General features: G+C 43.3%; 1 protein-coding gene across 1 annotated transcript in view; it reads left to right on the top strand.

The window, feature by feature from the left end:
- LRRC69 (leucine rich repeat containing 69) overlaps positions 1–26700 on the top strand; it is a 99861-nt gene that overhangs the window by 7240 nt on the left and 65921 nt on the right. The window contains exons 2-3 of the mRNA XM_056113275.1: positions 17015–17141; positions 21262–21334. Of these exons, the coding sequence (XP_055969250.1) occupies positions 17015–17141; positions 21262–21334 (200 nt within the window). The remainder of the gene's footprint in view (positions 1–17014; positions 17142–21261; positions 21335–26700) is intronic.

Genomic DNA, 26700 nt, shown 5'->3' with positions numbered 1-26700 from the left:
AGTCCTGCCTAGCTTGGAGGGCTGCTGAAAGAAACCCGCTCACCCAGCGGGGCGCGCCCGCTGCCTTGGGCTGGGCCGTCCAGACTCTGGGCGGTGATGGTCACTGTGTGCCGCAGGATGTCGTCGTCTTGCTTCCCTCCTTCTCCCCGACAACCCGGCTCCACGCAGGGGTAGCGCTAGGCCACGTGTTTGGGGTCTTAACTCCGCACTTGGTGGGAGGGAAACCAGGGCCCCCCAGCAGCCGCCGCTCTGTCCATAGCTGGGATGCTGAGACCCCTCCCTGCTGCCCCCTTTCCTGCCTGATTACCGCCCCCCTCCCACCCCATCCCTTGGATGCTGCTCCCTCCGCCCAACCCCTGCCCCTGCCCCCTCCTGGAATTCACCCCGCCCAGAAAGGAAAAACGAGGTACCGTTTGGTTCCCCCCAAAGAAGACTGTGGGGTGGAGAAAACAGCCGAAGACAGAGAGGATGCCCAAGAGGGCAGGGGTGAAATGTGCTATTTTCTTGAGTTATCTCCACCCAGGACTTCATCCTCCATCCTCCAAGCAAAGGTAATCTCTCTCTTCTCTCTTCTCTCTTCTCTCTCCCCTCCATGAGATTCTCCTAATTGGGTGCACTGTTTTTTAGGTTACTTTCGACTTAATCTTTCAATTTTGTAGGAATAACTGTTCAGATACTATCCTGGCCTCCTGGTCTGGTCTTGTGGCAGTTCAAATCTTGCACCTGTGTTTTCTTCTTCTTTGTTTGTTTTCTCTTTGGGTCACACCCAGCGATGCTCCTGGGTCCCTCCTGGGTCTGCACTCAGGAATTACCCCTGGTGGTGCTAGGCGGACCTAATGGGATGCCTGCGCTCCAACCCAGGTCAGCCATGTTCAAGGCAAACGATCTACCCCTTGTGCTATCGCTCCAGCCCCGCATGTTTTATTCTTCATGTTTCATTAATAGTTGTTAGTAGGAAACAATGTAAAATGTGTTTCCTCATGGGTAAACTCCCCAGAGTCTTGATAATCATTTCTTTGTCTTTTTATGTCTACCTCTACCCTTTATTTTCTCCTTCTACTGTTTGTTAGGATTCTAAGTTTGGTTGGGGGGTTCCAAGGGTGGGGAGAAGGGGGTTCGGGGTCATGGTAGTGCTCAGGCATTATTCCTGGTTTAACCCCCGTATGATTTCTCTAGCCCAAAATGCTAAATTTTAATATCTCTTTTCTTAGTCTCAAAATCCTTAGAGATATGACTCAGCCCCTTTCAAGAATTAAATTGATTTGAAATGATAGATTTCTCCTGGTCAGCCTTTAAAGAGATTATATGACATAATCAGTTTAATGACATTATGGTTTAGCTGTTCACAAACAAGCAGTTTTCCTCATAGAACCTCCAATGTTATAGAATTTTGAAAAAAAATTCTTTCTTCTCTTTTGTAATGTGAATTCTAGAAACAATTTGACTAAGAGGTTTCTGAACCCCTCCAATGGTAATGGATTACTTATACAGCTCAAAAACACTCATTCTCACAGATGCTAATTGGAAAGGTTCATCAAGAAGAGAGCTTGGAAAACAGCAAAGAGGCCAGAACAAGAGTTTGGAAATCCTGGATTCTATAACTGTTTGAGTCACTTACTGGCTACATGCAAAGCACTTAATTTTAGTGTGCCTCAGTTTCTCCCTTTGTTTATTTTCCACAACAGTATCCAGCACCATCTGTGACTCAGGCACTAAAAATTGGTGACTCAGCAGTAAAGCATACAGATAACAATCTCTGCTTTTGTGGAGTTTATATTATAGTTCGAAGAAATAGAATAAACAAATAGGATGTGAGGTGATGATTCGTGTGAAGGAGAAAAATAAACTACAATGGGGGACTGTATTTTGTGGTACTCTGTTGAAAAGTTGATGAATGACCTTTGCCGCAAACAACGGTCTTTGTGGTCTTTTTAACTTGGTGATGTATATTCAGAGGTGAAAGACTAAAACATTTTCTTTTAAATCCCTGCATGTTCAGGCATGTAGCTCGGCAATAAAGTACTTGATGTGTGTGTGTGTGTGTGTGTGTGTGTGTGTGTGTGTGCGCGCGCGCGCATGCGAAGTCCTGGGTTTGAGCCCTTTTGCCTAAAAAAAATTGAAAATTAAACATATAAAATAAAATATATAAAAGGTAAAAGGTAAAGGCCCTCCCGTTGAATAAAACAAAATCCCGGAGGGCATTTTTAAGATTAAAAAGTATATCGTTTGTTTGGGGGCTACAGCTGATGGTGCTCAGGGCTGATTCCTGGATCTGTTTTGAGAGATCACTCCTGGTGTGCTCAGGGGACCATATTGGGGTTCAAAACAGTTGGTGTCTGCATGTAAGGCAACAGTATTACCCAGTCTACTTATCTCTGTGACTCTGGTGAATGTAATTTTGTTTTTTGCTTTTTGGGACATACCTGGTTTGCAGAGTGGTTGCTCCTGGCTCATGCACTCAGGAATTACTCCTGTTGGTGCTCGGGGGACCATATGGGATGCTGGAAGTAGAACCTGGGTCGACCGCGTGCAAAGCAAATGCCCTACCCACTGTGCTATCGCTCCAGCCCGGTGAATGAGATTTTTAAAAGGTAGTTTAACTTTTTAGTTGTGTTGCTACATATCATACCCTTTACTGAGTTAAAATGGTGAGGAAGAGGAGGAAGAGAAGGAGGAGAATAATGATTGAAGTTCTCATACTTAAAAAACAATTCTCTTTGTCTTCTGGACTAGACTTTTGTCAACATAGGAAGAACAGTTTCTCCTCACATACTTATTTCTGTTTATATTTCCCGCATGAGGCAAAGTGTTAAACTAGTTGATATTTCCTAATATCTTAAATAAGGACGATTCCCTTAAAATTTGCCCTCACAGAATGATACCAGTGGGAGCTAGAGATATAGTACAGGAAGTAAGGAATTTTCCATGCTTGTGGTGGAACCTGGGTCCATCCCTGTCACTATCTGGACACCTTGATCCAGATCCACAAATAACTCCACAAATAGTTGATCCAGATCCACAAATAACTCCACAAATAGCACCACTGCTTGAGGTTGAGCCTCATGTCTGATCGTGGGTTGCCTTGGTCCCGTGCATCTGATGTTCAAGGTCACTACAGTGATGTCCTCGAGGCTGTCTCTCCAGGTCAGAGACCTCCTGTGTGCCAGAGCCCTTTTTCTGACCATAGACAATTAAACACAGAAGTCAACAACGCTAAAATTTAGCAGAATTGGATGATTTGTAAAATGGTTACTGTTTTCAAGTTTAAAATACTTTCATTTTTTTTAATGTTTACTATTCAATGGACTTCTCTCTCCCTCCCTCCCTCCCTCCCTCCCTCCCTCCCTCCCTTCCTCCTTTTATTCCTTCCTTCCTTCCTTCCTTCCTTCCTTGGGCTGAGTAAAGGGAATTTAATAGCATGTCCCACTTGGGGGGGTATTATTTGGTTATATGATGCTATACATAAGCAGTAATGAGAACTGGTAGGGTGATTGCAATGGGTTCCAGCTGAAAAAAAGAGGCATTTAAAATGAGTTTGGGGAATAGGACTTGGTGACTATTGAGAGAGAGAGAGAGAGAGAGAGAGAGAGAGAGAGGGAGAGAGAGAGAGGTGAGAGAGAGGTATTCTAGATGCTTACAGTTCTTGACCATTACAGGATTACAAGGGAGGGGTGGGAAAAACAGCCCTGGTTGGTGTCTGCTGACATTGTCCAATTTTAGATTTTGAGTGTTAGTGACAACATTACATCCACTTGAGATATCTTTGGAGCCAAAACTAACAAGTTACAGTTTTTACAGGAATAACTCAATTTCTGCACTTAAGAAAAGAATTCAGTTGCACAAGTCCAGGATGTGGGTTATTTCCTTGAGAGTTAACTTGGGGCTTTTTGTTGGCCACAGACAAAATTAAGTTTGTAGTAACAATGTGCGGTGCTGCCGACAGAGTCCACGCCGTCCTGAAAAAAAGAGGCATTTAAAATGAGTTTGGGGAATGAAGAGAGTATCTGCCCTAGAAGCGGCTTTCCCCGAGGGAAAGAACTTTCCCCCTATTGATTGAGACCGCACCTCTGTGTAAGCCCCAACCCCTCATGCTTTTGGCGGTCAGTGCTGGGGCAGAGGCCAGGGCCTGGCTAGCGTCTGTGCTGTGAGGTGAAGTCTTCTGTCTAACCCGACCGGCCATGTTTTTGGGGAATTAAGTTAGAGAGTCACCGGCATGATGAGGAGTCTGGGAAATACGTCCTGAAGTAAACGGTTAAGGAAGAACGAAACGAATTCAGAGGCAATGTTACAGCATGCTTCAAAAAATGTTGAAAATGGTTATATGAGAGAAGGAAGCGGGGAGTGAGGAAATAAAAGTGTTTTTCTGACTGTTGTGGAAAGAATGGGGTGAAAGTTTCTGAGAGCTATATCACTGTATCACTGTCATCCCGTTGTTTGTTGATTTACTCCAGCGGGCGCCAATAAAGTCTATTCGTCTCATCCCTGAGATTTTAGCAGTCTCTCCTTACTCATCTTTCCCAATGATTGGAGGCTATTTCAGGGTCAGGGGAATGAGACCTATTGTAATTATTGGTTTTGGCATATCAGATATGCCATGGGGAGCTTGCCAGGCTCTGCCCAAGAAAGCTTAAATAAATGAATAAAAAAGATGTCTATATGAGATTTTTAAAAAAGCTAACCATTATTCAGCTAAACATTATTAACACGCCATTTCATCAGTAAAGAAACAAATAGTACCCGGCCCAGACAAGGTCAGACCTGAACACCTGAAGAACCTGCCGTCAGTACTCATCAATACACTGGCTCGGCTCTTCACTCGCTACCTGTCTGAATGCAAGGTTCCGTCCCAATGGAAAACCAGCAGGACCGTACTACTGTTCAAGAAGGGAGACATCCATGACATTGGCAACTATCGCCCAATCTGCCTATTGTCTGTCATCTACAAGTTGTTCACTCGAGTCATCCTAAATCGGACTGGCAGAACACTAGATGAAGGACAACCATGCGAGCAAGCAGGGTTCCGCAAAGGATTCAGCACCATCGACCATATCCACATGATAACCAAGCTCATTGAGGTTTCTCAGGAGTTCAAGATGCCGCTCTGTGTAACGTTCATTGATTTAAAGAAGGCCTTTGATTCTGTTGAGACGGAAGCGGTCATTGAAGCCCTAGCCAATCAGGTCATTCAAGCCCAATACATCAAGATCCTCTGTGAGCTGTATTGCAGATTCACCACCAGGATCTCACCATTCTACAAAGAAGTGATCGATGATGTCAAGAGAGGGGTTCAGCAGGGTGATACCATTTCACCGAAACTCTTCAGTGCCACCCGCGAGAACATCATGCGACGACTGGAATGGGAAGGAATGGGAGTGAAGATAGATGGTCGGCAACTACACCACCTCCGCTTTGCTGATGACATTGTTTTAATAACACCAAACATCAGCCAAGCGGCACAAATGCTGACCGACTTCGACCGTGAGTGTGGAAAGGTCGGACTACAGATGAATCTTACGAAGACAATGTTTATGAGAAACAGCCTCATTCCTGACACCCCATTCGCTCTCAATGGAACGATCATCTCCGAATGCAACAGCTATGTGTACCTAGGTCAAGAAGTCAACATGACAAATGACCTGGCACCCGAGCTGCGCAGGAGGAAGAGAGTGGCTTGGAACGCCTTCAAGAGCATCGAAGAAATAGCTAAGAGGACGAAGAACCTCCGGCTCCGGGCACATCTCTTTGATTCCATTGTTCTTCCAGTATTAACATATGCCTCAGAGACCTGGGCCCTACGCAAACAGGGTGAGAACACTATTCAGGTCTCCCAGAGAGGAATTGAAAGAGCTATGCTTGGAATATCACGTTTCACTCAAATGAGAGAAAGAATCCAGAGTTCCCGTCGACGATCAAGAATCAGGGACGCTGTCTCGTTTGCCAAGGTGTCAAAAATCAGATGGGCTGGTTATGTAATGAGATTTAGAGACGACCGCCGGACTAGAGCTGTTACTGACTGGATTCCACAGGATGTCAAAAGACCGCATGACCGCCTACCTACCAGATGGTCAGACTTCTTCATCAAGATCATGAACGATCGGTTTGAGGCTCTTCATGTTCTTAGAGCGAACAGACGCCATTGGGCTACACTAGCACTTGACAGAGACAAATGGAGACGTTACTGGAGCCCGCTCGAGCAAATCGACGATTAACGGGAAGTCAAGTGTGATCAAATGAACCATTATTCATTCAGTTCATGAGGAAGGTGCAGAATTGCTTCCTTCCTTTTTATTAGCGGTATTAGTCTCCATATGAAAGTTTTTTTCTGATTAGAAGCTCTAATTCTCTGACTTATGGGTCCCAGAACTTGCATCAGGCTACTTTCCACTCATTATTTTGTTTTGTTTTGACTTTAATTTTTTGTTCAGGGGCTATATTCTGGTTCAGTGCCTAGGAGTGACCTGCAGTTAGTGCTCCGGAACCATGGGTGGTGTGGAGGCTTTGAACCAGAATCCTGGCCACCACAGCTGCTGTTAAGGCAATGGCGTATCTAATGTGGCACCTTGACTTGTTTTCTGTATCACCAACGCTAACTAAACGACTTGCTTCTTGGTTAGTTGTGTCATCACGAAACAACTAGGAACCCTGCAGCTCTCTCGCTGCCTGTGTTCTGTGGTCTCAGCCACTTTCCCAACCAGGACGGCCAATGGCATGGGTGGATGAAGGAGGACACGAGAGCCAGGCTGGTTAGGGATCAGTTTCCCTTTATTTCATTCTCCCCACAAGCCTGTTCCAATCTCTCTCAGCCCCTCATTTCCAGTCTCCACCTGTCTCCCTCGCTCATTTCTCTGTGCTCCGACTCGAAGCCTTTGTCTCTCCCTAGTCTCTCACTAACTCCCCGCATTGGGGGTAGCCACCACACCCCTAGGTCCCTAGCACAGTCAACATATCAAAGACCTTCCTGGTCACCTTCAGCCAGGGGATCAGGCTCAAGGGCAAAATGCCACTTAGGGGTTTTTCTCCTTTCCTTAGTCCAATAACTTGAGTAACATCTTAATTAACATCTTAATTCCACTTCCTAAAATTAGTTATTAGTTAATATAGACACAGTAAGAGATACTTTAAGCTTGTAGGGTGACTCTCCTGGGGACATCTCGCTATAGACCTCAGACTACAGTGCTCAGGCAAGATTAATCTTTCCTAACCCTGGCAGGTTATTATTCTAGTTGTTACTTTTTGGATCATGACAGAATTTATTCATGATCATGATCTTAACTTACAGTTAAGTATTATGGCGCTTTGCCCTGGCCCATTTGGATTTCAGGGTAGCTCACCCTGGGTTGCCCTGGGTCCATCCAGTCCCTCATTGGGACCCTGCTTTGGGGAATCTAGGAAGTAAGGGCAACTGAGGCTTAAGTCGAGAGAACAGATGCCCAGGAATGAATTATCATTTGGAGCCAATTAACTCCCATGTTACAAAAGCATAGCATTAGCTATCTTCTTGTATCTACACAAAAAGGACATTGCTCTAAATTAACTATGCAAAGGACTTTTAAGGAGAAGAGAAAAGCAATATTTATAAGTTAAAAGTAAAGTAAGTAAAGGCCCTCCCGTTGATCATCGATTTGCTCGAGCGGGCCCCGTAACGTCTCCATTGGAGACTTTGTTGTTACTGTGTTTGGCATGTCGAATACATCATGGGTAGCTTGCCAGGCTCTGCCGTGCGGGCGAGATACTCTCGGTAGCTTGCCGGGCTCTCCGAGAGGGGCGGAGGAATCGAACTCAGGTCGGCCATGTTGGCTGCGTGCAAGGCAAACGCCTTACCGCTGTGCTATTTCTCCAGCCCCTGTTATAAGTTAACAGAGTCTGATTTGGAGATAAAGGTGATTGGCTGGTTGGGGAAGCAGAGCACAAAGAAAGAGGTTACAAATAAACACAGAGGAATGGGAGCACTGCAATGGGAGGAGTAACCCAATAAACCTAAGCTCCCTGTGGCAAGGCAGAAAGGACAAACCAATGTTACCCTACAATTAATATCACGCCTCTACTACCAGTACTTGGGAAGTGTGTTTGTGTGTGTGTGTGGGGGGGGGGGTTCTTGCCTATATTTTTCTCTCTAACATTCAGAATAGTCTAGGCACTGTGGCATCTAGTAAGTATGATTGAATTAATGAAACATTTACACTGGGTATTGATGCATTTCTTAAAGGTAACTTAGGTCTTGTTTACTGGGGCTCCTGGAGCTTTGTGTATGATTTATGTTTTCTAGCACAAAGCCCATGTTCTTGCCCTGGAGGGAGAGTATAGATAGCCAGTCTCTCAGACACTTTGATGAATTTGAAGGCCACCAAGACCTCTCATATTTCCTTTGCTCTCATAGTCTGTCAATTCTGTTCATTTTCTCTTAGTTTTAACTTTGAAATCCTTTAAAATGTGAGGTTTGAGGTTTTTATAAAACCCTCTTCATCTGCTACATGTGGTATTATTTGAGTGCGGGGCACAGCCACACCCATTGGTGCCCATGTGGTACTTCTGGCTCTGAGCACGGGAATCACTTCTGGTGGGCTCAGGGAGCCATATATGGGACGTTGGGGTTTGAACCCAGGTTGGCAAATGCTCTACACACTGTACTAGTGCTCCAGCCTCTCTTTGAAGCAAAACTTCTTCAAATAGTTGAGTCATGCTCTTCACTTCCACATTCTTCTGTAATATTCTTAATCAGGTAGCTCAGAATTTCATGTAGTTGCCTTTTGTAGCTGGAAGACCAGGATCCAGGATGCTAACCCATCATTCAGATCAAATACCTTCTCCTGAACCACCCGCCCATTTTATATCCTTCTCTTTTGAGTGATGTTGAATCAGAAAACCAGTTAGGTTGCTAGCCACCCTACTACGTTTCCTCACATCACTTTCCAAACTTGCCTTTTCCTTCTCAAACCTCTTGCATCTCCCCTAGCAGGTTGCTGTGTTTCAGTTGAGGAAAAACTGACTCATAAGCAGGAATTCGCTTGTCTGCTTGTCGCCTAATAGTCCTCTTTTATGCTAACCTCCACATTCCCTCCTAAGACTTGATTATCTTTTAATTTAAGGCCCTCCCGTTGATCGTCGATTTGCTCGAGCGGGCCCAGTAACATCTCCATTGGAGACTTTGTTGTTACTGTGTCTGGCATATCGAATACTCTCGGTAGCTTGCCGGGCTCTCCGAGAGGGGTGGAGGAATCGAACTCGGGTTGGCCATGTTGGCCGCTTATAAGGCGAACGCCCTACCCGCTGTGCTATCGCTCCACAATTGATTATCTTAAATTTCTTTTTTAAATCTAAGACTGGCATTCACTTGTAATTTCCTTTGGGCTGGAAAGCAGCAGTCCTTAGGGGCTCACTGTAGTTTGGAGATTAGGGTTGGCCCCTGGGGGTGCTCTGCAGACCATGTAATGCCAGGGATGGAACTCCTGCCTCCTGTGGTCACAGCTTCAGTGCTCTGCTTCCAACCTGGTTTGTATTTTCCCCTACAGTGCTACAACTGAGTAGTATTCCTGACCCTTAGGAGACTCTGTCTTTATCTTTTAAATATTTATTTGCGGGGCCACACCTAGTGGTACTGGGGGGGCGGTGCTGGGATCTGAATGGGGCAGGGATGGGGTGAGGGAACTTGAAATATGGAGGCTGTACGCAAAGCAGCCGCCTTAGTCTCTGTGCTGTCTGCTCCATCCATCTTCATCTTTTTCTTTTTTTAATTTTTATTAGTGGAACACCATGAGGTACAGTTGTAGACTTACAAATTTTTGTGCTTCGGTTTCAGTTATACAATGATCAAGTACCCATCCCTCCACCAGTGCCCATTTCCCACCACCACGGATCCCAGTATCCCTCCCACCCCCCATCCCCCCATCCCCCCCTGCCTCTGTGGCAGGGCATTCCCTTTTGTTCTCTCTCTCTCTCTCTCTCTCTCTCTCTCTCTCTCTCTCTCTCTCTCTCTCTCTCTCTCATCTTAAAGGAGATTGATTCTGAGTTGCGCCTCTCCTAAAAACAATTGGTCTCGTTCAACACAAGCTCATCTCTATTAGCATATATATATTTCTAGAGGCAGAATCTAGCTTTAGCTTTCTCTCCACGTCTCGTGTTCTTTCATAGCAAAACTTCTTCCAGTAGTTGAGTCATGCTCTTCACTTCCACATTCTTCTCCATGGCCCACTTCAATCCCTCTCCCGACACTTCACCCTGATTTTCAAGGTCACTCATGACTTTCATGTTGCTAAATCCAGTGGTTTTTCTCAGCTTCGACTTTACTGAACCTTCCTTTGGGATTTGACCCACATCTTTTGTTTATTAAAATAGTTTTCATTTTCTTTTGACTTCTTTTGTGAAACTGTTATTTGTCTCGGAAAGCCTGAGTCGGAGGTTTTGGTAATGTCTTTGGAACTTGCTCTCAGGAGAAACCTGTTCTCACAGACCCCAGTGAGGATCCTGATAAAGATGCAGTTGCAGGAGAAATTTATTCTCATCCCTATTCACCCTGAGTTCTAGCACATGCAAAGGGGTTGGTTCCTCTGTTGCATGAGATGGAAGATGCAGGCAAGTCAAAAATCTTCCATGCCTTTCAAGGTGAGCTTTTCCCAGCTGGAGAGATGGTGCAGCAGGAATGGCTTTTGCCTTCCTGGGTTTGATCCCACTGGCCTGGGTTTGATCCCTGGCATGCTTTATGTTCCCTGACCCACCCAGGAATGATTCCTGAGTATACAGTCAGGAGTAAGCTGGGTTCAAAAACTACAGAAAACAAAAACAAACAAGCAAATAAAGAGTGAAGCTTCTTTCATTAGGAAAGGAAATTCTGCAAGGAAGCGTGTAGGAGAAAGTTCTTTTTTTTTTTCTTTTTGAGTCACACCTGGCCATGCACAGGGGTTACTCCTCGTTCTGCAGTCAGGAATTATCCCTGGCAGTGCTCAGGGGACCATATGGGATGCTGGGAATCGAACCAGGGTTGGCCGCATGCAAGGCAGATGCCCTACCCGCTGTGCTATTGCTCCAGCCCCATGTAGGAGAAAGTTCTTACCAGGAAAACTCCACAGGAGCCAAGCATTGGTCACAGGTCAATAAAGGGTTTCTGTTACCATAGCAAATAGTGTCTGTCCACTTTTCCCTTCACTAACCATCTCTTATGCTCCTCTGCTAGGTTCTGGCTTCTCCCCAGATGCTCATCAGTGGTGTTTTCCTCAGAATCTCATGTGAAACATTTTGCTTGACAGACTGAACACTCATTAATTTATCTAGGATTTGGTCACACTGAAGAACACAACTTAGCTTCAAATGGCCTATTTGATATGCCATTACTACGTGGTCTACAAGGCATCTTAATTTAATTTGGAATAAAACAACTTTTAGTCCCTTGTCCAGTCTCCCAACTTGCATTGTTACTAGTTTTTCTCAGCTCCTGTGTTCCAAGATTTCTTTTTTAGCACTGTTCTTCTCTTATTCTTTTCTTTTTCCCTTTTTATCCTGAGGAGGATCGGTTAGGGTCTCCCAGCTCTGCTCAGGGCTTACCCCTGCTCTGCACTCAGGGATCACTCCTGGTAGGTCTTAGGGAACCATATGAGATGCAGGAATTGAATCTAGGTCAGCTGTGTGCAAGGCCCTCCCCGCTGTACTATCATTCTGGCCCTGGGGGGTTCTGCCTATTTTTTTTTCAGCAGATTTGGCACATTCTGATTTTATTTTGAAGTTCTTAATCCAACGTGAATTAACTTTTGTGCATGGTGTGAGGTATGGTTCCATTTTTTTTTCCCCACTGGACATCCATCCAGTTTTCCCAGCATCATTTGTTGAAGCGGTCTTTCTTATTCCATTTCATGGAACCAACTCCCTCGTCATAGATTAACTGTCCAGAAATCAGAGGGTTTATCTTGAGACTATTTTGTTTCATTAGTCTGAGAGGCTATCTTTATCAAAGTCCCTCAAGTTTTGATTTACTACAGCTTTATGGTAAGGTCAGCACGTGCGGTACTTCCCACCTTGTTTTCTCTCAAAATGACTTTGGTTCTCAAGAAAGTTTTATAATTCCACATACAATTTTAGTAGAGTTTGTTCTAAGTCCTTTAAGAATATCAGTCACAAATCGAGGTCATCTCTTTTCTGTGGTGGGGATCAATTTGCCTTCAGCTTGGAGTCAGGTTGAAGCTCCTCGTGGATCACTGGTGCTGTTTGCGGGTGACACAAGTATCTGGGCATCTCTTGCCCACAGCTTAGCTCTCTCTACCCATGTGGCCCCAGTGTAAACTGGAGAGGGAGAGGGATTCTGATCTCTGGGTCGACCTGTGCAGGACGTGGCACTGCAGTGCGGGAACTTTTGAATTTTCTTTAGTTGAATCACCGTGAGAGCCACAGTTACAAAACTGTTAATGATTGTGTTTCAGTCATAGTGTTCCAACACCCATTCCTTCACCAGTGTACATTTACCACCAACAATGTCCCCAGATTCCCTCCCGCCCCCAGCCTCCGGCCTGCCTCTAGGGCAGACTCTCAGGCTCTTTCTCTCTCTCTCTCTCTCTCTCTCTCTCTCTCTCTCTCTCTCTCTCCCCCCCCCCCGACACACACATACTTGTGCATTATGATTTGTAATACAGGGGTATTGACAGGTGATCATGTCTATCCCTTTACCTCCTTTCAGCACTCAGTTCTTGTCCAGAGTGATCTTTCCAACTATCATTATTATTGTGGCCCCTTCTCTATCCTGACTGCCCTTCCCAACAACTTGTAGCAGGCTTCCAACCATGGGCCAGCATTCCTGGCCCTTGTTTCTACCATCTTTGGTATAATTTCCATCATATATGTATATGTCTATATGTCACTGTCACTGTCACTGTCCTCCCATTCTTCGATTTGCTCAAGCAGGCCCAGTAAAGTCTCCATCGTGAGACTTGTTGTTACTGTGTTTGGCATATCTAATACGTCACGGGAGCTTGGCAGGCTTTGCCGTGTGGGCAAGATACTCTCAGTAGCTTGCCGGGCTCTCTGAGAGGGGCGGAGGAATCCAAGGCAGAAGAATCAAACTCCGGTCGGCCCAGTTGGCCACTATAGCACAGCGGGTAGAGCACTTGCCTTGCACCGACTGACCCTGGTTCGATTCCTCCACCCCTCTCGGAGAGCCCAGAAAACTACCGAGAGTATCTCACCTGCACGACAAAGCCTGGCAAGCTACCCATGATGTATTTATATGCAAAACACAGTAACAACAACTCTCACAGTGGAGATGTTACTGGGCTTGCTCGAGCAAATCGATGAACAACTGGAGGACAGTGCAGTGCAGCGTATGCCTCTATGTATGTATTTTTAATTAATTAATTAATTAATTTTTAATGTACGACTGTGAGGTACAGTTACAGACTTACAAACTTTTGTGCTTACGTTTCAGTCATACAATGATCCTCGATTGATACCCACCCCTCCACCAGCGCCCATTCTCCACCACCAGTGTTCCCAGTATCCCTTCCAATGTATGTATATTAATATCCCGCAAATGACCCAGCATCAGGGACTGGCTTGGTTCTCAGGGTCCATCTTGGCGCCCCCCACCCCTCCGGCCCCCAGGCCAGGTTTATCCCAGCCTGCCAAATGGGAAAGGAAGTGCAGGGCACTAGGCCAGGCACTCTGTCGCCTGCTTGCCCCATCCAGCCCTGGTTTAGGGCACAGAGGGTGGGGTCCTTTGGCATTCCAACGGTCTCTGTGTGGAAATTTGAGGCTCCTGGAATGTGGGCCCACAGTACATATTTTGAAAAGAAAAATTGATTTAGGAGGCAAAGAGATAATACAGTAGGTAAAGCTTGTTTTGCATGCAGCTGACCCAGGTTCAATCCCCAGCATCCCATATTGTCGCTCAAGCATGCCAAAAATGATTCCCAAGTATAGAGCCAAGAACAACCCCTGAGCATTGCTGGGTGTGGCCCCAAACCTCCCCCCCTCAATTGATTAAGCTGCTTCCTTAGGAATGGATATATGAGTTATACTCATTCACCCCCACCTCACGAGCTGGTTGTCGATATATTTCTAAGTATCAGAAAAATCAACATTCAAAACCTCATATTTGAGCCAAACATTTAAAACCTCATTTTAGAGCCAAACTTGACTATATATTGTTTATTTATTTGCTATGCCACGAAATTTTTTTATGTACTTAGGTTACATTCCTAGGTTTTTAAAATAAAATACAGTGACGAAAATATAATTCACAGAAGAGAATTTTCAAATACCTGAAAAGTATATGGTAAGGGAAAATAATAAATTCTTCGCCTTGTTGCCTGTTTTTCAGCAAGCGTACTGATATTTTTGTTTTGGACTAAACTTTTGAAGGATGTTTTTATAGCTGATAACTTGGGAATTATGGATAATGTCTGTCTCTAGAACGAAGGGCAGGCACACTTAATGCCCTTTACAAAAGATTGAGGTTTCCTAAATGAGGGCTCTTCTGTAATACAAACCATAGCATACATTGTAACCATCTGTTTCTGTTTGCAATGCTGGTATGAAAGTTGAATTATTGTGGACATTGCTATTTCTGTGATAATAACTTGTCCTTTGTCCTTTCCCAGGGGTCTCGTGCTTTCTACCAGTATTCTTGACACTGTGTTAACTGTTTGCCTGAAAGTTGGGCAAAATCTTGAATATTTTGCAACTTCTGGCACTCATAGTTCTCATAATTTGTTCACAGAGATCTTTCTTAACACTGGTTGGCAGCTGTGAACTTTCTATTAAGTATCAACAAAATAATACCTCCTTTTTTGGAAAAGAAATTTCAAATAGTTACTATCGTAGGCAAATTGGATCCCCCAAATATGCTCAAATTTAATTCTCTCTGACCTATAACTATGCTAGGTCATATGTGAAGGTAAATTCAGTGTACTGGAAAAATGAACATTAAGGTTAGCTGACTTTGAGATGAAGAATTGATCCTTTTTTATCCAGGTGGGCCCGCCGTATTTCAGAAGGTCATTAAATTGAAGAGTGTCAGAGTGATATGATTTGAGAATGACTAAACCAGCCACTGCTGGATTTGACCCGGAAAGAGGGGCTAGAAACCAAAGAACATGGACAGCCTCTAAAAATGGAGAAAATGGCCTTTACTGGCCCTTCTAATCTTTGTCAACCTGAAATCTACGTTGTCTGATACTAGTAGGGCCACCCCAGCTTTTTTGAGGGTGTTGTTTGCTTGCAGGATTGTTTTCCATCCTATGACTTTGAGTCTGTGTTTGTTCTGACTGTTCAGATGTGTTTCTTGTAGGCAGCAGAATGTTGGGTTCAGTCTCTGAATTTGTTTTGCCACTCTGTGTCTCTAAATTGGTGAATTTAGACCATTGGTTTAGACATTTAGACCATTGTCTCTAACTTGGTGAATTTAGACCATTGACGTTGAGAGAGATTATTGTTATGAGGTTTTGTGTCATTTTTCTGTAAGGGTTTGTTGTGCTTGTAGGGGTTTGTCTTGTGTTACAGTAACCCCTTTAGCCCATCCTTTAGGTTTGGTTTTGAGTCTATGAAGTTCCTGAGTTGTTTATCCACAAAATAGTGTACCTTTCCTTCGGCTCTCCGAGAGGGGCAGAAGAATTGAACCTGGCTCGGCTGGGCTGGCTGTGCGCAAGGCAAATGCCGTACTGCTGTGCTATCACTCCAGCCTGGTGTTTCACTAATAAATAAAAAAAATTAAAAAATTAATAAAAAATAAAAATGGAGAAAGAAAAGAAAACCTTTTCCTAGAGCCTCGAGAAAGAAACACATTCCTCTCAATACCTTGGCTTTAGTTCTGATGTCTTATTTGAGAAATCTAGATTTTCCCTCCACTTTTAGTGTCTCCAGAGCTGGAGGATAATACACTGCATTAGAGGTGTGTTCCTAACACTTCTCTGGGTCCCGTGGTTATTGCCAGAAGTGCTTGAGGGCCACCAGAGTTACCTGTCGCATTGCCTGGACATCAGTTTATGGTCCCAGATATCAAATGAGTACTGTAGCACTGCACTGTCCTCCCTTTGTTCATCGCGTTGCTCGATGAACCCAGTAACGTCTCCATTGTGAAACTTATTGTTATGAGTTGCTTGCCAAGCTTTGCCGTGTAGGCAGGATACTCTCAGTAGCTTGCCAGGCTCTCCCAGAGGGGTGGAGGAATTGAACCTGGGTTGGCCCGGTTGGCTGCATGCAAGGCAAACACCCTACCTGCTGTGCTATCACTCCAGCCGAAAAATGATATCTGTTGGGAAGTACAACCCCAATAAACTGGCAGGTTTGGATTTGAACCTCAGCATCCATCCCGTCGTCCCTTGATCCTCAGCATCCATCCCGTGGTCCCCTGGGCTATACCCAGAGCATTGTGTGCGCTACAGATTGGGAACAATCTCTGTACCAGCAATTACTGGATTACATCATAAGGGAGCATCTGAGTCCCTTTCTAAGTGGTTCTTCCTGTGACTAATTTGTCACTGAGTAATCTGTGCAGGTGGTCCCTGCAGGGCACATCTTCTCACCACAGCACGGTAAGAGTTTTACTTTCAAACTGTGATCACACAGAGTGACACTGAAACTGACCCCCAGTCCTCTGTTCACTCGTTCTCATTCCATGTACCAGAATGTCTTCCTGACCTAAAGGGAAAAGCTTAGATAGGAACACATCATATATTTGGCAATATCTTTTATATCAAAAATCTAGCACCTTTTCTGATCTTTAATGCTTTTCAGTCCATTGGTTACCATATTAGTCTGGAGTGGGTTGAGTGAATTTGAATGGTGCTTTTCAGCACCCTTGGGGTGCTTTGGGTAACAATTTAATGAAGTTAAAGTGCTTTCATTGAAAATTACTTTATAATTTAATTAACAGTGAATATGAAATTTAAATTTTATTTATAAATTTTGTTATAGGAATATGTGAAATAATTAAGGTATGTTAATGTGTCTTAGGTTACATGGATCTCAGAAAAGGAATTTATTTTTTTATTTGAAGGAGAATGATAGATGAGTGTATTCAGTCTCTTTATGTTTGCAGCTGAGAACACTAAATTTGGGAAATAACTGCTTAAACGAAGTTCCAGAAGCGATTAAATACCTTACTTCCCTGAAGCAGCTTCAGTTATTTGAAAATAACATTCAAAACTTCACAAGTGAAGCATGTGGTAAGTTATTCAAAGAATAGTAATGTCAAAGTAATCTAATATTTAATAATGTAGGAATAAAATATAAACACAGTTTACATTAATCTTTGGAGGAGATATTCACACCCCACTCTTAATATTAAGAAAATTTCAGGGAGCAGGAGGGGTAGTTAAATGAGCTGAGCATGTGCTTTCCATGGAGGGGGCCAAGGTTTAATCCTCAGAATTCCATGTTCCCCCCGGGAACTTCCAGGAGCAATTGCCAAGCGCAGAATCAAGCGTAACTCCTAAGCACTGCCCAAAGAAACGAATAAGCAGGGGTCGGAGCTATAGTACAGTGGGTAGGGCGTTTGCCTTGCATGCTGCCAAGCTGGGTCCGATCCCCAGCATCCCATATGGTCCCCCGAGCACCACCAAGAGTAATTCCTGAGTGCACAGACAGAGTAACCCCTGAGCACTGCTTGGTGTAACCCAAAAAGCCAAACAAAAACAAAACCCAAACCACTAATAAGCAAATAAATAACATTATAGTATGTTTTAGGGAAGGGACTCACACTCACTTCCTTTCTTTTCTTTTAAAATATATATTTTTGTTTTTGGACCACCCCTAACAGTGTACTGGTTTTATAGCAGATTACTGGTTTTGAGTTTAGGAGTGATCGCTGGCTTTGCTCAGGAAACCATATGTGGGACCAGGGATTGAACTGGTGTTAGCCACATGCAAGGCATGCCTTTTAACTTCTGAATTATCTCTTGGGTCCTGTAAGGGACAATGTTTTAAAAGAAAATTTTAAGATAATGCACCTTTTTCTTCAACTAATGTATTTCTTCATATGTAGACCTACGAAAACAGGTATCACTGTTAGTGAATTTTCCCCTTTCATAATCAGTGTTTATTTTGACTCTTGAATGAAAAATTCCTGTTTGAGGATTAGAGAAGTACATTAGTTGAAAATCAAAGAAATAAAATTTGTTGTCAGATATTTATTCAGAATCTTTGGTTTGACAGCACAGCCGGTAGGGTGTTTGCACATGGCCAACCCGGATTCGATTCTTCCCTCCCTCTCAGAGAGCCCGGCAAGCTACCGAGAGTATCCAGCCCACATGGCAGAGCCTGGAAAACTCCCCGTGGCATATTCGATGTGCCAAAAACAGTAGCAACAAGTCTCACAATGGAGACTTTACTGGTGCCCGCTCAGAAAATTGATGAACAATGAGAGGACAATGCTGCAGTGCTAATCTTCGGTCGTGATACTAAGTTTAAATTAATTTGGGAAGAATTTCTTAAGAATAGATATGAAACAATAAGTGTTTTTCTTTTATTTATGTTTTTCTTACCTAGTAATTTCTCTATTCAATGTGATACTCTTCCCATTAAGTGTAGAGTGGGTATCAGGACAGAAATCAGGAAAAAATATCCAGGTGATTTGCTCGAGCGGGCCCAGTAACGTCTCCATTGGAGACTTTGTTGTTACTGTGTCTGGCATATCAGATACTCTCGGTAGCTTGCCGGGCTCTCCGAGAGGGGCGGAGGAATCGAACTCGGGTCGGCCATGTTGGCTGCATGCAAGGCAGACGCCCTACCCGCTGTGCTATCGCTCCAGCCCAATCCAGGTGATAATAAAACATTTATTGACATAATATGGTTTATAAAATCACGTCTTTTAGGCATGCCATATTATAATCTGACATCGGTATGTACTTCATGATCACCAACAGAATTTCTGAGTTTCTCCATTGCTGGAAAATGATCTCCTTACTGCATTTACTCCCTCTTCTTTTAGGAAACCACCCGTCCTTTCTGTGGACCCAGGAAGTTTTATAGTTTGATTCATACAAGTTACTTTATCACTCTTTTACTTTATTCCCAGTGGCAAAAATCAAAGATAAATTTTGGAATTTATAAGTTTCTAGATAGTTCCAGGTATGATATATAATAACTGCCATCGTCAAGCGGCATGTAAAAGTTTTATTGTATAGCATGCAACATTTGGGGGAGATTTTTAAAAAACTACAGATGTGCTCTACTATCCTCTTTTTAAAGTATTTTGAAATCATATTTCCTGGAGAAATAATTTTTCTTTTATATAAGAACGATAAACACTTATTGAAGCAACACATTATATATACATTATATATAAATAGGTCATCTATGGGCTGGAGCGATAGCACAGCGGGTAGGGCGTTTGCCTTGCACGCAGCCAACATGGCCAACCTGAGTTTGTATTTGATATGTCAAACACAGTAACAACAAGTTTCACAATGGAGACCTTACTGGGCTCGCTCAAGCAAATTGATGAACAACGGGAGGACAGTGACAGTGATGTCATCTATCATATCACATTAGATATAAAGTTATATGTATAAATTATATGTACATGAATGACTCAGGGTCAATTAACATTGAATTAGAAAGAAAACAGTTTACACATAAGAAAAAATTAAGGGTATTCAGACAGATAATACTGTTTTATGAACCATATGGACTGGGGAAATTTAAACTATATACATACATTATAGCTGTCACTGTCCTGTCACTGTCCTCCCGTTGTTCATTGATTTGCTTGAGCAGGCCCAGCAACATCTCCATTGTGAGACTTATTGTTACTGTGTTTGGCATATCAGATACATCACAGGGAGTTTGCCAGGCTTTGCCATGTGGGTGAAATACTTTCGGTAGCTTGCTGGCTCTCCGAGAGGGGCAGAGGAATTGAACTCGGGTCGGGCATGTTGGCTGCATGCAAGGCAAACGCCCTACCCGCTGTGCTATCGCTCCAGCCCACATTATATATATATATATATATATATATATATATATACATATATACATATCTGATTTTTATCACAGTCTAGCGTGATAATTTAGAGTTCTGTAAGAGAGTATTTCCCTCGGGCTTTTCATATTTTGAGACTTTCAAAACATAATCTGCTTAGAGTGCCCTTTCCTGTGTCTAGATTCTGCATTTCTTGATTCTGGCTGTTGAACTTTAAAAATCCCAATTAGTGTGACTGCCATCACTTTCACTCTTTGTCAGATGCTGACCAGCCACACATGAAGGTAGTTTGGTCCCTGGGAGTTGCACCTTGTCTGGGGTGTATTATATGACATTGTCCTTTCTGACTGGTGTGGATGGGACAGGTGGGCCCGTGTCTCGGGTGGGCTCAGTTAGATTCTCTTGCTTGAGGAGGATGGTGGTGAGTAACGCAGTTTGCTTGTTTCGAGAGAGTCATTCGCATGAAGTGAGCAGAGCTATGGGCTGACCCTGGCTCCGAAAGACACTGGTTCTATTTTGGCGTCCCGATAAACAAAGTTAACTGAAGTGTCAAAATTTGCAAATCAGGGGAATTCATGTGAGAATCTGAGTTTCTGAGCCTTTTTTGTCTGTTTTGAAAAGGAAAGCTTAGCAACACTGGAATCACGTTCCACACCATGGCAGGAGCATGAGCTAGAAGAAGGGCAGCTGCCCCCTTAGTCACGTCTGAGTGCAGCTGGGCAGATTCTCACCAGGTTCTCTGTTGCCAGTCCTGCCCCGTGCCCTCAGGGTGTTGACTAGTACCATCTTGGCTACCGGAGTCATTTCAGTGGGAGAACCATTGCTACACTGTTTGTGGGCACAATTCAGGGGGTGCAGGAGGATGGGTATAAAAATATGGAAGAGTGGGGGAAATTTAGGCATTGAGACAGAGGGGAGGGAGGGAGGGAAGGAAGGAGGAAGGGAGAGAGAGAGATGCTTATGAAAAAGATTAGGGGAGAGAAAATATGAGAGGGGAGAAAGAGAAATAGAGAAAATGCACATGAAGCTGTAATAAGAAACTAAATTCTGTATTCCACAGACATTCCCGGAGAATATATATATATATATATATATATATATATATATATATATTCTCTGCCTTCTGATTGATACCCTTCAGATTTTGATCCCAGTCATAATATGCCTGGCGGGACACTATCCTCAAGGAACAAGACTTAGCTTTGTAAATTTGTATTAAATCCCCATTTCTTATTTGAAAGTTTGTCATCTACAGCCTAAAGAGCCTTTACGAAGGCAAGCAGGAAAACAAAGACACAAGAAAAATGCCTAAAATGATTTCTTTTTTCTAACAGATAGCTATCATCACTAAAATTATTTCCCAACAGATGGCTTACAAAACTTGAACCTGCTTAATTTGAACAACAACAAGCTTACCCTGCTTCCTGAACAAATCCAAAGGTAATGTGGTTTATAGTGAAATTTGGCAACCCTCCCCCCCTCCTCCCCTCTCCCCATCTCACTAACCTCTACGTACTGCCCTTCATCTCCTTACTAGATATTTGTGCTTGGTTTAAAGTCCCTGTGACACTTCTCAGCAAATGGGCCTCTGAAGGACTGAGGCCGGTTGCTCATCTGAAGATGCAGAATCCTTAAACTCTTCTGAGAAGTGTTACCAGCCTGTTTTGATAGTCTCAGTGTAAAAGAGTTTGACGCTTGAAGTTCTAAAACTAATTGTGCTATTGAATTCCCAGCTCTGGGGTACTTGGGCCTTAACTCGGTTAAAGAATCGGGAACGTTGCATTGATTTGATATGAATATCATAAACAATTTTCAGCGTCGTGGAAGAGGTAATAGAAAAGCAAAGAATTTAAAACCTAGCTGCCATTTTCATTAAATAAATAAAAAAAAGAAAGCCTCCACATTTTATGATCATTAACCCCCCAAAATTCTGTTTTTTCTTATCGTGCATGTCCACAGATGGGCTGTTAATAGTGCCTTTTTGGAGCCAGCTGAGGACCTTGTCCTCTTGCAGGCAAAACACCCTCTTGGGCTTTTCCTCTGACAGATGGAGAGCGAACTCTACTCAAATTTACTTAGGAGACTCTCTTTATTGCCTGCTGAACAGAAACAGATGTTTAACAGAGTAAAAGCATCCAGATTTTTAAAAGGAGGAGGAGACGAAACTATCAACAGTCCTCAAGAAAGGGATTTCTGCAGCACCTAAAGTTGACTCCAATTCCCATATCTCCACCTGGACCTCTTGATAAATGTGTTATATGTACCAAAATGGTCTTTACGGAGGACATCATGTTTTTAAGTCAGAGTAACAATCGAAAGCATTTGGAGTCAGTATCATTTCTGTAGAAGGGAAAGATTTATCACAATGAAAATGTCAATAATGCTCTGCTTGCTTTTTCATGAATTCAGTTGAATCAGTTGATCTCTGATTACACAATGAATCAAAGGATACCTTAGAAGATCTGGCAAAATGGACTGGAAAAATAGATCAGCCTGTGAGAGGCAGGCTTCTGCATGCTCAAGCTCTGGGTTCACTCTCCAGTACCTCATGATCCCCTAAACACTGGGAATGACCCCTGAGCACTGAGCAGGAAGCGCTCTCAGGTGCACAAACAAAACAGAAACCTGGCAAAGTACTTCAAGTGGTATTTTATTGTGACTAATTTTGGAACATTGGCTTTTAGTTTTCTCATCTTTAAAAGAAAGAATTTTGAGTCAATGAACTTTAATATCCATGCAGCTAAACTATGTTGTGATACCACAGTTTAGTAAAATTAGTTCTTTTTGGAGTGGAAAGCACAATATTCAATGAGTCATATAAATTTTATTTTATTATTTTTTTTTGGATTTATATGTTTATTTTTTATTTTTTTTCCATTTTTTTCTTTTTTTATTAGTGAAAAACCATGAGGTACAGTTATAGGCTTACAAATTTTGTGCTTGGGTTTCAGTTATACAATGATCAAGTGCCCATCCCTCCACCAGTGCCCGTCATCCATCCCCATGGGTCCAGCATCCCCCCCCACCCTCATCCCCACCCCCCCGTCCCATCCTGCCTCTGTGGCAGGGTATTCCCCCTTGTTCTCTCTCTCTTCTTTTGGGTACTGTGTTTTGCAAGAGAGGCTTTGAGTGGCAATCATGTTTGGTCTATCGACTACTTTTAGCATGCTTCTCCCACCCTGGGAGGGCCCTCACAACACCCTTCATTTGGTACTCTCTTCTCTATCTGAGCTTCCTTTTCACCTAGAGCCTGTGGCTGGCCTTCCATTCATGGAGCAAAATTCCTGGTACTAATCTCAGCCATTCCTGGGTGTTACTCTCCCTTTTTGTTGCTTTATGTTCCCCAGATGAATGCAATCTTTCTGTGTCTATCCCGCTCTTTCTGACTCATTTCACTTAACATGATACTTTCCATGTAGTACCACTTGCATGTAAATTTCATAACTTCATCTTTTCTAACAGCTACATAGTACTCCATTGTGTAGATGTACCAAAGTTTCTTTAACCAGTCATCTGTTCTTGGGCACTCAGGTTTTTTCCAGATTCTGGCTATTGTAAAGAGTGCTGCAATGAACAAACATAAATTTTAGCAATGTAAAGGCTTTAAAAAAAAGTAGGTTAGTGAAATATATCTTCTCTGTATCGTTCCAATTTTAGTATATGTGCTGCCGAAGCGAGTGATAGCACAGTGGTAGGGCGTTTGCCTTGCACGGAACCAATACGGCCGACCCGAGTTCGATTCCTCCGCCCCTCTCGGAGAGCCTGGCAAGCTACCGAGAGTATCTCACCCACACGGCAAAGCCTGGCAAGCTCCCCGAGACGTATTCGATATGTCAAACACAGTAACAAATGTCTCAATGGAGACGTTACTGGGCCCGCATGAGCAAATCGATGAACAACGGGAGGACCGTGACCGTGAAATATATAGGTTCATGCTATCTTATAGCTAATTCCGACTTCTTGATATTTTCTGCATCCCATAGGAAGCTGATTAGTTACCTCGTCAAGGAGGATTACGTTTTCTGACCTGAGAAAGGTTTTCGTATTTCTATACCCACAAGTCTTCACTCTAAAATTAGGCTACTTGGGTGCATCCATCAGTCTCTTGAGGGTTTTACGAGTTAATCCATCAAAGATACTTAGAGCTGAATCGGAAACATACTCCGTTTCAGTGCAAGCTCCATGGATGCTTGCATCGCTATCGTGCTTTCATTCACTTTTGTTCCCAACTTTTATTACTTCTTGTTACCAAAGATTGACTTGTTGCTTCTATTGTAAAACGCAGTGAGCATGCGCAGTGAGCGTGCGTGTGGCTCAGCATCCTTCTCTTCGTCTGTTGGTCAAGGAAGCAGTTACCTTAAGCAGCAAAGGTAGTGGACAGGTTCATTCAAGGGGGAGCTAGTAGGGAGCTAGAATGGTCGCGCCAGCTCTAAGTGGACGTTTGCTTTCCTTCTGGTTGGATCTTATGTCTTATTTCGCAGCTTGATTGGGACAGGCAGAAAGGCGTTGGGGCGACTGGTTTACTTAATCTCTAGAATGTGGGTTCAGGGATAGGAGAGGGGTTTCCTCAAAACAGCTCTTTGATGAGCCGGGGGCACAGCCTTAGTAAGAGAGGAGTGTGGGGGGCATTTTTGAGGGCAGCCTTTCTGGAAGGGAGGAGCAGAAGAAGTGACAAGCCCTTCAGGGTAAGCTTTTTCCAAATCCACCGATTAGTGAAGTTACTCTCGACCTCAGTGGAGAAGGCGAGCAAGTGTCTTCTCTCCTTGTTTCTCAGGTGGGTATTCATCCTTTTTTTGCTCTGTGAAATGGACACGTGGGCAGATGTTTCTACGCTCAGAGATCACTCCTGGAAGTGCTCCAGGAACCCTATGTGGTGATGGATTGAACGCGGGATCAGTTAAAGGCAAGACGAATGCTCCCCCAAGTTGTACTATTGCTCCAGCCCCATGTGTTTTTAGTACAAATCATGTAGTTACTGGAAAGTGGCTCAGATGCCTCTTGACTTTCAGAGGCCCCTGTCTGAGCTCCATCTGGAGAGACCCTAAGCACTATTGTATGTGACTCCCCCAAACTAGAACAAAACCAGCTCCCTATTTCACTGAGAAAGTTGGGTTCACTTAATTCCCTTTCAGTTAATTTATCTTGCCATAAATAGATGCTATGTTGCATTTATCCCAGCCCTTGGTTCTTGCCATTTTTATTAAGATTAATCATATTTTAATTAATCTCAAGGATCTTCCAATTGCTTTGGTTCTGTTTGGGACTCTTTGGGCTTCTTCTATGAATGTATGAGTCCATCCTCAGATTGGGGAAAGTCTTGTCTCTTAATTTCTTCTACCTAAGCTGCTGCTTTATTTTCTCTTTCCATTCTTTCTGGGAACGCTTTCATTTGAATACTGTTTTTCTTGAGGCTGTTCCAGAGATCTCTGATTATTTCTTGGTAATAGTTTTTCCTTTCTTCTGTACTTCATGATTGGTTCCCTACAGTTTGTGAGCCTGGTGGATGCATCCCTCTGCTTCTGTAAATCAGCTGTTCATTCCTGCACTGTGATTTTCAGTTCTCCACTGTGCCCCACAACTCCCTGAATGATGCCCTTCTATTATTTTCTTCAGCCTAGCCATCTTCACTGGGAATACTTCACTGGAGACATCTCACTAGAGACAGCTCTTGTGTGCTTGGTGCCCTTCCATAGATAGATAGATAGATAGATAGATCTCTCTATATACATATATGGAAGGAAATACATATATTTTAGATACAGTACATTCTACTTTATACAACATGGACATATTTAGCATATATTATTTTGCAGGCATAATTTGGAATGCTAGAAACACTTATTTTAAATTATGGGCAGAACTTAGCTATACCTCTCAGTTTATTGACTCCAAATTCAATTCTGTTTTTGCCTTTTTCAGGACATCTGCACATCAGGACAATGATCTTTTCTTTTTCACCTTTTTCTCCACTTTCCTGGCCAACTAACTGTCATGGAGTGTGTTGATTCTTTCATTTAGCTTCCATTCAGTGTGGCTGGGTGTGTAAACTTCCTACTGTGTCTAGTGTGGCTTAGCAGGGATCCTCCTGTGGTTGGTCTGAGGCTGCCACTTTAGGTCCCTTTGTCTTGGAGCTTTGTCTTGAGGGAAGGTGGGACTGTGTCGTTTCCATGTGTGCCCAGGAGGGTGGGCAGCAGGGGGTTGGACTGATTAACTGATTGGCCCCTCCTCCCTATGACCTCCAGATGCCTGAATCAAACTCCTTTCAGCAATTTAAAAATTTTAACCATTTTACTGGGAGCAATTTCATATTTCACTGTAGTTTTAATTTTCATTTTTCTGATGTCAAATGACGTGGAGCCCATTTTCTGGTTTTTACTCATCATTTCTCTATATGTGAAAACATTTTCTTTTGTGATGTATTAGCTTCAAGTATTATTTTCTGTACTATAAATGTATCAGGTTTCTTTCTCAGAATTGAATTGCAAGAGTTTTCCATGTATTCTGGTGATAAGTACTTTATTTTGCATGCTTATTTCTAATGTGTCCTTTGTCTTTGAATTTCTCTCATTGATATTACTTTGGTTTTTCGATCACATCCAGCAAACAGCTCCTGGGACTCTGTGATCCTGCATGCAAAGCGTGCACTCTAGTCCTTTGAGCTAGCTCCCCTGTCCACTTTGAAATTTTATTAATAGTTTCTTTATACAAATTAGAGTGTTTAACTAACGCTCTGATGGAAGTTTCAGTCTGAAGGTTACTGGAGCACCATGCAGAGCAGAGCCATCTCCTTAACTAAAGCCTTCTTT

The sequence above is a fragment of the Sorex fumeus genome, unplaced genomic scaffold (assembly GCF_029834395.1).
Source record: "Sorex fumeus unplaced genomic scaffold, SorFum_2.1 ptg000002l, whole genome shotgun sequence".
Classification (NCBI taxonomy): domain Eukaryota; kingdom Metazoa; phylum Chordata; class Mammalia; order Eulipotyphla; family Soricidae; genus Sorex; species Sorex fumeus.
Note: the sequence above shows the minus strand (reverse complement) of the source record. Positions and strands in the feature narration are given on the sequence as shown.